The sequence below is a fragment of the Scyliorhinus canicula genome, chromosome 8 (genome assembly GCF_902713615.1).
Source record: "Scyliorhinus canicula chromosome 8, sScyCan1.1, whole genome shotgun sequence".
NCBI lineage: Eukaryota > Metazoa > Chordata > Chondrichthyes > Carcharhiniformes > Scyliorhinidae > Scyliorhinus > Scyliorhinus canicula.
Genome location: NC_052153.1, coordinates 18,348,625 through 18,361,189, shown reverse-complemented (window position 1 = coordinate 18,361,189; position 12,565 = coordinate 18,348,625). Strand labels below are relative to the sequence as shown.

Genomic DNA, 12,565 nt, shown 5'->3' with positions numbered 1-12,565 from the left:
GAGGTCTTGTTGCACAGTGGCATGCATCCCTGACTCTGAGTCAGAAAGTCAAGGTTCAAATCCCAGGGTTTGATGGCCAAGGAAGGCGCATTCATAACACGGCCAAACAGGCTGAGTGTCAACCTGCGAATTCTGCCAACATACCATAGGCTAGCGATAAGAGCGGGAGGGACTTCTGGTCAGCCATGCTTGGAGAGGTGCCCCTCAAGAATATAGGCCTCTGGCTACAGAATGGTGACCTGTCCCAGGAATAACTAGCTACGGAAACAAACAAAAGTCTGCCTTAGTGCACCACTAGGGTGAAGGAAGAGAATTGGAATTGTTAACAAAATGGTGGCTCCTTAATCAATCCATTATATTGGTCATTCATGTCTCTGTTACATTTTTAATATAATCTCTTTGGTTCCAGGATTAACTTGTTCCTTTCATATAGTCTATATAATAAATATATGCATGGGACTCAATATTTTTAGTCATTCTTGGAATGTGGGTGTCACTGGCTGAGCCTGCATTTATTGCCTATCCCTAATTGTCCTTGAACTGAGGGGCTTGCTAGGCCATTTCAGAGTTAACCACATTGCTGTGGCTCTAGATCACAGGTAGGCCAGACCTGGTAAAGACGGCAGATTTCCTTCCCTAAAGCGCACTAGTGAACCAGATGGGTTTTTACGCCAAATGACAATGGTTTCATGGTCATCATTAGGCTTCTAATTCCAGATGTTTATTGAATGCAAATGTCACCATCTGCCGCGGTGGGATTCGAACCCAGGACCCCCAGTGCATTACCCTGGATCTCTGGTTTACTAGCCCAGTGACACCACCACCTCCCCTTATTCTGAATATCTAAGCGGTTCTCCAGCTATCAAAGACTGATGTAACTCCCATTATCATGTTAGAAAATCTTACGTTCATAATCAAAAATGCAATAAAATTAAGCATGACCACAGCCGATAGATAAACTAGTGTGACACAAAACAAGTATTGGTGGTAGGTGCTGAAATACAGCATGTGCCGATGCTTTTGCATTCTATTATTTAGTTCAAATATTTATCATGTGATTTTATGGTACAACATATACAATTGGTCAATAGGGGCCAGTCTGTGTACAAATTGTGCTGAATTTCAGAGGGGTCTTTACTTGATCGTGTTTCTGCTCAGACATATTTGTGTATCACCCAAATAAAACATGATTCACATGAAATAGATTAATAAAATAAATTAAACATAAAATCTGACAGAACTAGGGTATTCAGATAGCGGTTTGGAATATAATTTATGTTCTTAATAACTGCATCAGAAACTAATAGTTGATATATTCAGGTATGCCAGCTTACTCCAGTTTGATAAATACAGCTGAAACTGGCCTTATCAATACTGTCTGAATAACACTTTTTAGATAATTGACAATGATTTAAACAAAAATAAAAGCAAATGATCGGAGAACCTAATTTAGCTCTAGGTATAATTTGTCTTTGAGATTCCTCAATCTTTAGCATGGTTTTTACCCATTTTGGGAAAATTTCATTGATAAATCCAACTGAACAAAAACTCTTGCCTCTTACTTATGAACGGAAGTGTTTCGGCCATGGCTCCCGAATGATTGATTATCTTTTTCCTTCTACAAAATTATCGTTAAATATTAGCAAACCAGATCCGTCAATGTGCCACATCGTAGGTTAATTATGATAGTTTACGCTGGGCATTATGACAATGCTTGCCCACATCTGAAGGGCTGGAGCAAACATCAGTACCGATCCCAGAATGGCCACCAGCAAAAACAACCATAGAAAAATCCGGTCCAGGACTTGAGCTACAAACTTCCAGTCTTCCACAACCTGTGCAAAGAGAAAGAATGTTCAGAAATGCATTCTGAGTCTTATGACTTTACCTGAGCAAAAGCAGAGCTTCATAAGTTGAAAATAATACGAAGGAAATTGGATTTATGAAGAGATGCTGAGATGCAGAGAGAGAAATACAGAAAGCCTGGTATATAAGCCAACAATGTGCAGGTTGATAGCTGGTGCATTGGGTGGACCAATGAATGATAGTTTGGAAGATGGATATATGAATGGTGCTATCATTGAATGACAGTGGAAAGGCTACATTGGTGAACTCTTGGACATACTTGAGACCACTTTAGTGAAGCACGTTATGGACATATTTCAGTGACACCATTGCGTGGATTCAGGCACAATGAGTCAATCGCGCAAGAGCCCTCAATTGGACTCTGTAGCAGGCCGATCACGAGTCATCCAACTAGCTTCGCCAGCACGATCTGGGTGGAGAACCAGATCAGCATATTTAAATGAACCGAATAGCTCATTTAAATACCTAGATGTCAGATTCACCCGGAATCTGGTGTGAACGGCCACGCCTGAGAGACATCGCCAGGGTACCGTTTAGTACTGGTCCACGCAAATGTGGATTAGTGCAATGGGACCTTGGGGGTATTTTCAGGCCATTGGAGGCACTTGGGTGGTTGGGAACAGGGCACAGTGGTATCATGGCACTCCCCTGGCACCCAAGCACCTTGGCACTGCCAGACTGGCACATGGGCACTGCCACCAGGGCACCCCGGTGGCACTGCTAGGGTGCAAGGGGCAATGCCAAGGTACCAGGCTGACAGTGCCATGGTGCCTGGGTTCCAGGTTGTCATTGCCAGGGGTCAGACCTGGGGGTGGGGGGCTTACCAATTGGAGGGGGGATGAGAGGGGCTTCCAAGGGGCCTCAGGCAGGTGGGGGGGGGGGGGGGGGTGCAGAAAGCGAGGGGTGGCCTGAAAGGTGGGGGGGGGGGGGAAATCGCAGCTGCCGCTCAAAATGGCACCCCGATCTGGTAGCAGCCCTCTCCCAGTGGAGCCTTGGCAGGGAGAAACTTCCCGTGGCCAAAGAAAACAGCAAAGTGCCGTTGAATAGAGAGGTGATTGTCAGTGCTGCAGCTGCCAAGAATCACCCTGCCAAACACGCCCAAAAGCTGATTTAGATTTAAGTCCGCTGAAATGCGGCCCTTCCTGCTGGGGTTAATTCCTGCTGAGCAGCCTTTTGCTGCCAGAATAGTTCATTTGCTGAACTCTACACACTTTTATATACGATTTGTCAGGTTTTTTGGGGGGCAGCTGGTGGAATTTGAATTCAGTTAATAAAATCTGCAATGGAAAGCTCGTGACCATGGAACTAACTTCAATTGAACAATTTGGAGAAGTAAATCTATCCATCTTAACTGCTCTGTCCCATATGAGATCTCAAATGCCCTCTGAAATGGCAATTAGGGAGATGTAACAGATGCTGGTTTTGCCAGTGACACCCAGACCCCATCAAATAATTTATGTCAAAAAAAGGTCACAAAATAAGTGGATTGTAAAATCGCTGAGCCATAGACAGATTTCTGTTGGAAAGTTGGAGGAAGGTCTTTTTGTTGACTTCTCCTATCTTTATTTTAGAAATATGAAGCAATTGCTAAAATGTTGAAAGTGAAAATTATACCAAGACAGCAGAGACGCATGGCAGCCCAAATGAATTGCAGGCAGTGAGAATGACGGACAAATGGATGCTGGAATAGGGCTGGAGTGATGAAGATTGGCATTTAAAAAGCCTGAGAAAACACACTCTGAAGCATTCAAATACACCTCTAACTAATCAACCGCAGACCAACATTGACAAAGAAGGGTTAGCAGCTTAAACATTGAAACCATCTCTCCAGGAAGCAGTATTTGTCGAAAAAAGGACATTTTAAAATGTTGGAAGAAAGAAATGTTCTTGAGAGAAAAAAACTGGGCCGGGATTCTCCCCTACCCGGCGGAGCGGGGGTACCTGGCGGGGCGGAGTGGCGTGAACCACTCCGGCGTCAGGCCTCCCCAAAGGTGTGGAATTCTCCGCACCTTTAGGGGCCAAGCCCTCACATTGAGGGGCTAGGCCCGCGCCGGAATGGCGCCCCCTCCGCCGGCTGGCGCGAACGGCCTTTGGCGCCCTGCCAGCTGGGGCCGAAAGGCCTTCGCCGGCCGGCGGAAGTCCGCGCATGCGCTAGTGCGTCAGCGGCTGCTGACGTCATACCGGCGCATGCGCAGGGGAGGGGGTCTCTTCCGCCCCCGCCATGTTGAAGGCCATGGCGGGGCGGAAGAAAAAGGGTGCCCCCACGGCACAGGCCCGCCCGCCGATCGGTGGGCCCCGATCGCGGGCCAGGCCACCGTGGGGGCACCCCCCCGGGGTCAGATCCCCCCCCCCCCGGGGTCAGATCCCCCTCCTCCCCTCCCAGGACCCCAGAGCCCACCTGCGCCACCAATCCCGCCAGTCAGGTAGGTGTTTTGATTTCCGCCGGCGGGAGAGGCCTGTCAGCAGCGGGACTTCGGCCCATTGCGAGCCGGAGAATCGCCGCGGGGGGCCCGGCGACTGGCGCAGGAGGCCCGCCAACTGGCGCGGCGCGATTCCTGCCCCCGCCGAATCTCGGAGGGCGGAGAATTCGGGACACGGCGGGAGCGGGATTGACGCCGTCCCTGATCACAGTTAAATGGTCTTTCATTTTACGGCGGTAAATTATATCCTCGTACCCAGGGTCACGAAAAATATCATCAAAGCTAATGTGCACGTCTTTAGACGTGACTTTGATTTGGAAACCTTCAACATGCACTTTGCAGGCGTGCTCCTTTCCTCCTTCCCTTACCTCACGAATGGAGTGCTCTTTCTTTATATGGCTTGAGATATATCTCACCGACTCCGCTGCCTTTTCTAAGATTGCGACCGCAGCTGCATTTTCATCATTCTTTGTCGCGCTGTGCCGCTGTTTACCGAAGGCTTTTGGCTTGGCCTTCGGGCTGTCGCCGGCACTTTCCGTATCATGATAGCGATCGGTGTGGCCCCTCATGCACAGTAGTTTGGGAAGGGTTTGAAGGAAGAGCTTTTTGACCCACGGGGCCATGGGGTGGTAGGTGGTTGAGGAGCGGTGGTGGACGTTTATAACGAAGACGGTGATAATGATCGAGAGGGTGACAAAGATCATGATAAACAGCAAGTACTCGCCAATCAACGGGATGACCCTTGAGGAAGAAGGGATTATTTCTTCAATGAGCAAGAGGAACACAGTTAGGGACACCAGAACTGAGGTGGATAGTGACAGCTTCTCCCCTTCATCTGATGGTGAATAGAATACCAGTACAGTTAGAAGGGATAGACCAAGGCAAGGGACAATCAGGAACAATGTGTAGAATAGAGGCAAGCGCCTCAGTACGAAGGAATAGGTGATAAATGGATATGAGTAATAACCATCTCTCCTCCTTCCTTTCATTCCTGTGGCATTTAAAATTTCCCACTCTCCATTGTCAAAGAAATCCTTTCGGTCCACATCTTCATCCACCAGAATGAGATCGACCAGGTTCCCATCGTAGGTCCAGGATCCGAATTTCATTGAACAGTTTTGTTTGTCGAACGGGAAAAAGGTGACGTCAATTGTGCAGGAGCTTTTGTAGCTTGCTGGAGGTGTCCATCTTACTGTTCCATTGTGCTTCACAATCGCCTTAGTCATGAGGGAAACCTCAAATCGTCCATCTGCACTGCAGGCATGAAAGAGGCACAGATGAGTATAAGAGGCAGAAGGCAACAACAATAAATCTCCACACTGCCAGCCACCTACTTCTCAATCTACCTGGAACAGAATACTGCTCTTGCAAAATCACTGGGTCTGGACATTAAAAATTCATCACCATTTAGTTTATATTATTCAAAGCATCAAAGAAAGGACTTCAGCATCTTTCCAAAGTATCTTAGTCAATGGGCGTGATTTAGCAACCTCATCGTGCCCGACTTGGTGTTGGGGCGAGTCTGTTGAATCTCACAAGAGAACTGTCACGAGGTTTGCGATGCTCAAACGCCCCGCGAGATTTATTGGAGCCTCGCGAGACGTCGTGATTTGTATCTCGCCCTCACTGTGCGTGATTCAGATCTGCACTTAAAATGGTTCATTTAAATATGCGTTCGCGGGATTTCCCCAGCACCCGGGACCGAACGGATGCCCCTGGGAGACCTCGCCAGGGTGCCGTTTAGTACTAGTTTTCACAAAAATGGACCAGTCGTAATGGAATCTGGGGAGTCCCCCAGGCGATTGGAGACCCCTGGGTGGTCAGGGGCAGGACAGGGTGGTACCCTGGCACTCCCTCTAGCACCCAGGAACCTTGGCACTGTCTGCCTGGCACCTTGGGAGTGCCAAAGTGGCACTGATAGGCTGGCAGGGGCATTGCCATGGTGCCAGAGTGGAATTGTCAGGGTGCTCGGGTGCCAGTGATTGGTGTTGTTGAGCCTACCAGGTGGAGAGGGGGAGGGGGGGTCATGAGGGGGTGTTCCTGGGGACCTCCACAAGGTTGGATGGGGATATGGGGGGCGGGGGTAAAAATGGGGGGGGGGCGCTGAAAGAGAGAGGGAGAAGATCAGGCACCCAGACAAAAAGATGGCCTGATCTACAAGGATCCTTTCCTGCTCTAAATTACTCTCTAAGTGTGGCCTCAGCAGAGATAAACTCCCCAAGGCCAAAATAAAACAGCAAAGTGCCGTTAAATAGCGGGGTGTTTCTGAACACTGCAGCCATCGAGAAACATCCCACTAAATGCACCCAAAACCGGTCGTAGATTTTTTTTCCGCCGAAATCATACCCAACAAAATACTTCTGTGAAATGCAGTCACTGTTGTAAAGAAGAGAATCATGTCAGCCAATCTGCACACAGGACGGTCCCCACAAACAGCAATGGGGAAGTCTACTTTTGATGATGTAGATTGAGGACTAAATGTTGGCCAAGATGCCAGGGGACTTCCAAACCATTGAACAAGTGACAAGAGACATCCCCTGTGCTCAGCGGGGATCCCCCTGCATGGAATGTGTTTATTAATGGACACTGGGCATTTCCAGCATCTTCATTAAACATCAGCTGTGTGTCCAAATTCTTTAAAACTGCGAACAAGAAGATGCCATTGAGCAAACGTTGTGGCTAACTTTCCCCACCTGTGACATTTTCTATGTTTTGTACCTCTGACCTGGAGAGATGTACACAACCCATTATCACCAGTGTTTGGGCTTAAGTGGTGATTATTGGCTGCTCGCCACGTTATGGTGGGGTTCTGAGTTTGCCAACGGGAGTTGGTCAGCTAGATCGCAAACAGATTGACCGCCGGCGCGGTTCTCGATTTTGGCCCTGCCCACGATTTAACACCCTCGTCACGCTCTCACATAAACTCAACGCGGCCATTAAATCCCACCCTCTGATTCCACTGCCTTTTGAGGAAGAGAGTACCAGAGGATCAGGACCCTTCTGTCCTAAATGGGTGACCTCTTATTTTTAAACAGTGACTGCTATTTCTAGATTCCCCCAAAAGAGGAAACATCCTCTCCATTTCCACACTGCCACGACCCCTCAGGATCTTAAGTGTTAATTAAACCACCTCCTATTCTTCTGAACTCCAGCAGATACAAACCCAACCTGTTCAAGCTTCCCTCATAAGACAACCCAGCCATTCCAGGTTTAGCCTTTTTGTTTGCATGAGAAGATCAAAGACGAACTTCCCAATTTGCCTTGGATTTTTCATCTGACTTGAGCTTCGCCTCGGGAATTACTGAAGGGGTTGCTGATGGGTAGGGATGTCGAAGCTTGCTGCTTCATTGATTATGACAATGTGGGACAAGCTTGTTCAATCAGCTGGACATTTCCTGTCCACCATTTTCATACATTGCTATATTTCTGCATTTATCAACTTTCCCCTTACAAGTAGATGATTTCAATTTATGAGGTTTTGATTATTAGGACTATTATCAGGGGGTCAATGTTTAGTTTAGCTAACACAAATTATATGGATGTTTTCTTTTTTTTTTAAATTTAGAGTACCCAATTCATTTATTTTTCAATTAAGGGGCAATTTAGCGTGGCCAATCCACCTAGCTCGCACATCTTTTGGGTTAGAACATAGAACAGTACTGCACAGAACAGGCCCTTCGGCCCTCGATGTTGTGCCGAGCAATGATCACCCTACTCAAACCCACGTAACCCGTATACCCGTAACCCAACAATCCCCCCATTAACCTTACACTACGGGCAATTTAGCATGGCCAATCCACCTAACCCGCACATCTTTGGACTGTGGGAGGAAACCGGAGCACCCGGAGGAAACCCACGCACACACGGGGAGGACGTGCAGACTCCACACAGACAGTGACCCAGCCGGGAATCGAACCTGGGACCCTGGAGCTGTGAAGCATTGATGCTAACCACCATGCTACCATGAGGCCCCGTGAGGTTGTGGGGGCAAAACCCACGCGGACACAGGGAGAATGTGAAACTCCACACGGACAGAGCCGGGATCGAACCTGCGACCTCTGCGCCATGAGGCTGCAGTGCTAATCCACTGCGCCACCGTGCTAACCTACTGCGCCACCATGCTGCCCTTACTATATGGATGTTAGTGGAAATACAAATATTATAACCAAAGTAGAAGCTAAAGAAGTAGTTGCCCTTCTTCTGTTGTGTTCTAATCTAACATTATAGGCTGGATGCTTCATTTGAGAGCTGACGCTGGGACTGACTCGCGAGTGTTCTACATGCACGATAGTGGCACCGGTCCTGGAGCGATTCAGGACATCCTAATGGGCTAAAACCGGCGCCACATGGCCCACCTCTTGGCTGCTACCCCCCGGCCCTGGCAGAAGACCCCCAGGCCAGCGGCACAACTGCCAGCACACTGTAGCGATGCTGGACACTTTTGTACCCCATCCCTCTCCCTCAGCGGTGCCTGTTTCCCAGGTTTAAATACCACAAGTGAACGTCGCCGTTGGTAATTCCTCCAGGCGGAAGCGGATCCACGAGTGGGCACCCGGAAATTGCCGGGTCGGACCCATTAATGATATTCCAACGGCATTTACTGTGCAATTTGCATGCCCATGCCAGTGTATGGTGTGGAATGCATTCGCGCCGCTGTCGAGGCACCCGGGCATGGCATTCTGTCTGGCGCCCGATGCCAGCCTCGATTTTCGGTGCATATGCGATTCTCCACGCGATCGCATTTCCCGACTGTGGCATCACTGGACGGAGAATCCAGCCCAATCTCTCTGGGAGTCACTCTAAGCATGAGTGAAATGATAGCATATTAATAGGAAAAGGATATATTCTGCTGTCAGATAACCACTGAGTGATGACAACCCACTTGGCAATGTGCGGAAACAATGTGAACTCATGTTGTCACATTAGTTTATCCTCCTGTGCATCAGTCATGTCACTGCTGCTGATGGAGATTATCCAATTTCCTCTTTCTGTCGACCACTGTAATTCCTGTTATTACTTTCTAACTTACTGCTTGTCACAAATATGATAGTAACTTGGATGCATTTCAAAAACATGTCCAGATATCAGGAGGGAAATGGGACAGAGGGAAAAATAACAGCAGACTATTAAGTTTTCATAGGAGTTGAATGAAACATTTAAATCCTGGACCGAAAAATATGGAGGGGCTTAAATTGGAAATCCACAGAAAGGGGTGCAAGGGTCATGGTGCAGAATTAACCCATAACATAGAACATACCATTTATCCTAATCTAAGTTCAACCTAACCTAAAGCCATTCAAATTACTGTTGTCCATATGCCTGTCCAAGAGTCACTTAAATGTCCCTAATGACTCTGACTCCATCACCTCTGCTGGCAGTGCATTCCACACACCCACCATTCTCTGTGTAAAGAACCTGTCTCTAACATCTCCCCAATACCTTCCTCCAATAACGTTAACTGTTGAAAGAAATGCGAGCGAGACGCCAACTGTGTATTTTCATGATTTCGGCTGACAGTCAGTGCTTCCCTGGCATTTCATTGGCTGCAAGCATCTGCAGGGGCTCAATAACATGGGGGTCTTGCAGACCTTAAAGCTAGCCTGCACCTCTAAAACTAAGGTGCATTGGGGCAGCAGGAGGTGCTGAGATCATTGGGAACTACGTGCAATGCGACAATCAGCAATGACTGCCCACAAGAGGGTGCGGGCATCGAGGTTTCTGAACACTGCATTGGAGGTGGAATGGATGAGAGATGGACAAGGGAGCAGGAGTCCCTCCGGGCACTTGATCAGAAGGCAGTGGCAAGAGTTAGTGGCAGAGGGCAAAGCCAGCAGCATAGCTTCAAGAACATGGATACAGTGCAGATCAAAGATTAATCTTTCCCACGAGAGTTGCTGAGGCCAGTGAATTTAAATTTGAATGCCACACCCTACTAACCGCACCACTAACCTCTCTCATGTTCTGTCTACTACTTGTCCATCACCAACAATTTCTGTCAATCAGAGTTCAGACCTGCCATTCAAATGTTCACCTCGCCCTCGCACAGCCTCAAACCCATCTCCTATGGCTCAGGCACTGGCAGCTGTTCAGATATGACAGCCACATTGCACCACACTCACTGACACACTTTCCCCTGCTGGAGACGGAGGTGTACTGCACAGCCAAAGGCAACAAGGAAGAACTGGGGGGGAGATGGTGTGCCTGCATGTTCTAACCCCCGTGGAGGAGACGGCGTTGACCCTTCTGGGAAGGATCATTGCTGAGGTCACTGGCAAGGCAACAATACATCGAATCCTCCTTCCCTCACATCACATGTTCTTCATCCTACTACCTCTTCTGGTGACAAATCTTTGGATGGTGTACACTTCTAACTTCCTTCCCTTCATTCACCCCAAGCTGAAAACCATCCCATTTTTCTTTCAGACAACCATGACACAAGACCTCTCCAGAAGGTGGAAAAACAGGACGGCCGATGCTTGGGAGACACTCTCACTCAATGTCACAGCCATAATCACTAGTTGAAACACGGATACTGTATTTAATATAAAGGACAGCACGGAGGCAGGATCTGCACATGCTGAGACACTGGGCACAAGTGTGCTGGAGGCAGGGGAGGGGGAAAGGATAACGCAGGTGGCAGCTTGTCACAGGGTGAGGTTCCATATCCAGTTCTGGTGCAGAGAACTCAGATGATGACTTCCACGACATGGGCTGCTAAAGAAGGCTGTTGGGAGGACATACCCAAGTTCTTGGTGCATTGGCAGACCTGCCGAATGTCAATGATAAATCTGAGGAGTATAGCGGTGTCTGGCATCAACTTGCCACTGGGTTTAGTGGAGCTCATCCTTTCCAATAGGAAACTGGTGGCCATCTCCATCAGCACACTGGTGGAACCCACCACGATGCAGTGTGTGATGGAAAATATCCCAGCTTCCATTGTAGCCCAAGTAGCATCCACTCAATGTCTGATTGCTGCAATTGAAGCACAGCCTGTTGCCATGCAATATTAGCTTGCCATCCGGGAGGCTCAACCTGCTGGCATCATGGCTCTGAACATCAGTATGCAACAAGGCATGTGGAGGAACACAGCACTCTTGCAATCTATTATCCAACAGATCTGCTCCCGAAAATCCCTCTTCAGATATGGGTCCTGCTGAAAGCATTTCTTCTTCCCCCCCCCCCCCACTCCTCCTCCTGCCTCTTCCAGCAGCTGTTCCTGCTCTGCATTGCCTCTGCTCAACGCCACGTGGAAACCCCACTAGGCCACCCATGATGGAAGCCACTGGTTTTTGTAGAAGCCACCACACCCCCTAAAAAAGATAACTTCAGCTCCAACCAGATCTCCCCCTTTAGACTTCTGAAACTTTTAACAAGTGTGGAAAAGTGGCCAAAATGTATGGGTTTCCGCAACTGCCTGAAGAGAGAATTGGTAATTAACCTGCGAGTAGTTGATTATCCCTTTAAGAATCGCTGGTGGGAGGTAACCTCATGCCATTTAACAGGGGCTCAGCTGTGCGAGGTTAACATAGAACATAGAACAGTACAGCACAGAACAGGCCCTTCGGCCCTCGATGTTGTGCCGAGCAATGATCACCCTACTCAAACCCACGTATCCACCCTATACCCGTAACCCAACAACCCCCCCCCCCCTTAACCTTACTTTTTAGGACACTACGGGCAATTTAGCATGGCCAATCCACCTAACCCGCACATCTTTGGACTGTGGGAGGAAACCGGAGCACCCGGAGGAAACCCACGCACACACGGGGAGGACGTGCAGACTCCGCACAGACAGTGACCCAGCCGGGAATCGAACCTGGGACCCTGGAGCTGTGAAGCATTTATGCTAACCACCATGCTACCGTGTTGCCCTTAAGAGAGGCCATAGGCCGGTGTGTGGATCACCAAAATGGCAGCACTAGCATCAAATCAGTTTCATGCTGCCTCCTGCACTGTGGGCTACCATCAGTCAAAGGTGCTCACTCTGCAAATATGGTGTTCTACAAACTTCCTTTTGGAAGGATATGAGGACCTCACTTTGGGAGCTTAAGGACCTTTGTAGCATCCAAAAAAACAGGTTTTGACCCATAGAGAGTTCTAGGCAGTCCACGTGCAGGCACATTAATTGGTGTTCTGTGTCCCTGTTAGATTTACTCCTTATCTTATACTTGTGCACCCTAATTTTGGACTCTAGAACAATCTTCTCCAGATTTACCCAGCCAAAACCCTCCACGTATATTTGACAATGTGATCTCTCAGTTCTGGTATCAGCCTTGCAA

At 48.5% G+C, this 12,565-nt stretch overlaps 1 protein-coding gene across 3 annotated transcripts in view; it reads right to left on the bottom strand.

The window, feature by feature from the left end:
- Nucleotides 1-707: 707 nt before the first annotated feature.
- Nucleotides 708-12,565, bottom strand: part of LOC119970143 (neuronal acetylcholine receptor subunit beta-3-like) — a 53,530-nt gene continuing 41,672 nt past the window's right edge. For all 3 annotated transcript variants that reach the window (XM_038804232.1, XM_038804231.1, XM_038804233.1), the window contains 2 exons: nt 4,655-5,540; nt 708-1,835 (listed from right to left, as the gene is read on the bottom strand). In XM_038804232.1, the coding sequence (XP_038660160.1) occupies nt 1,677-1,835; nt 4,655-5,540 (1,045 nt within the window). In that variant the 3' untranslated portion in view covers nt 708-1,676. The remainder of the gene's footprint in view (nt 1,836-4,654; nt 5,541-12,565) is intronic.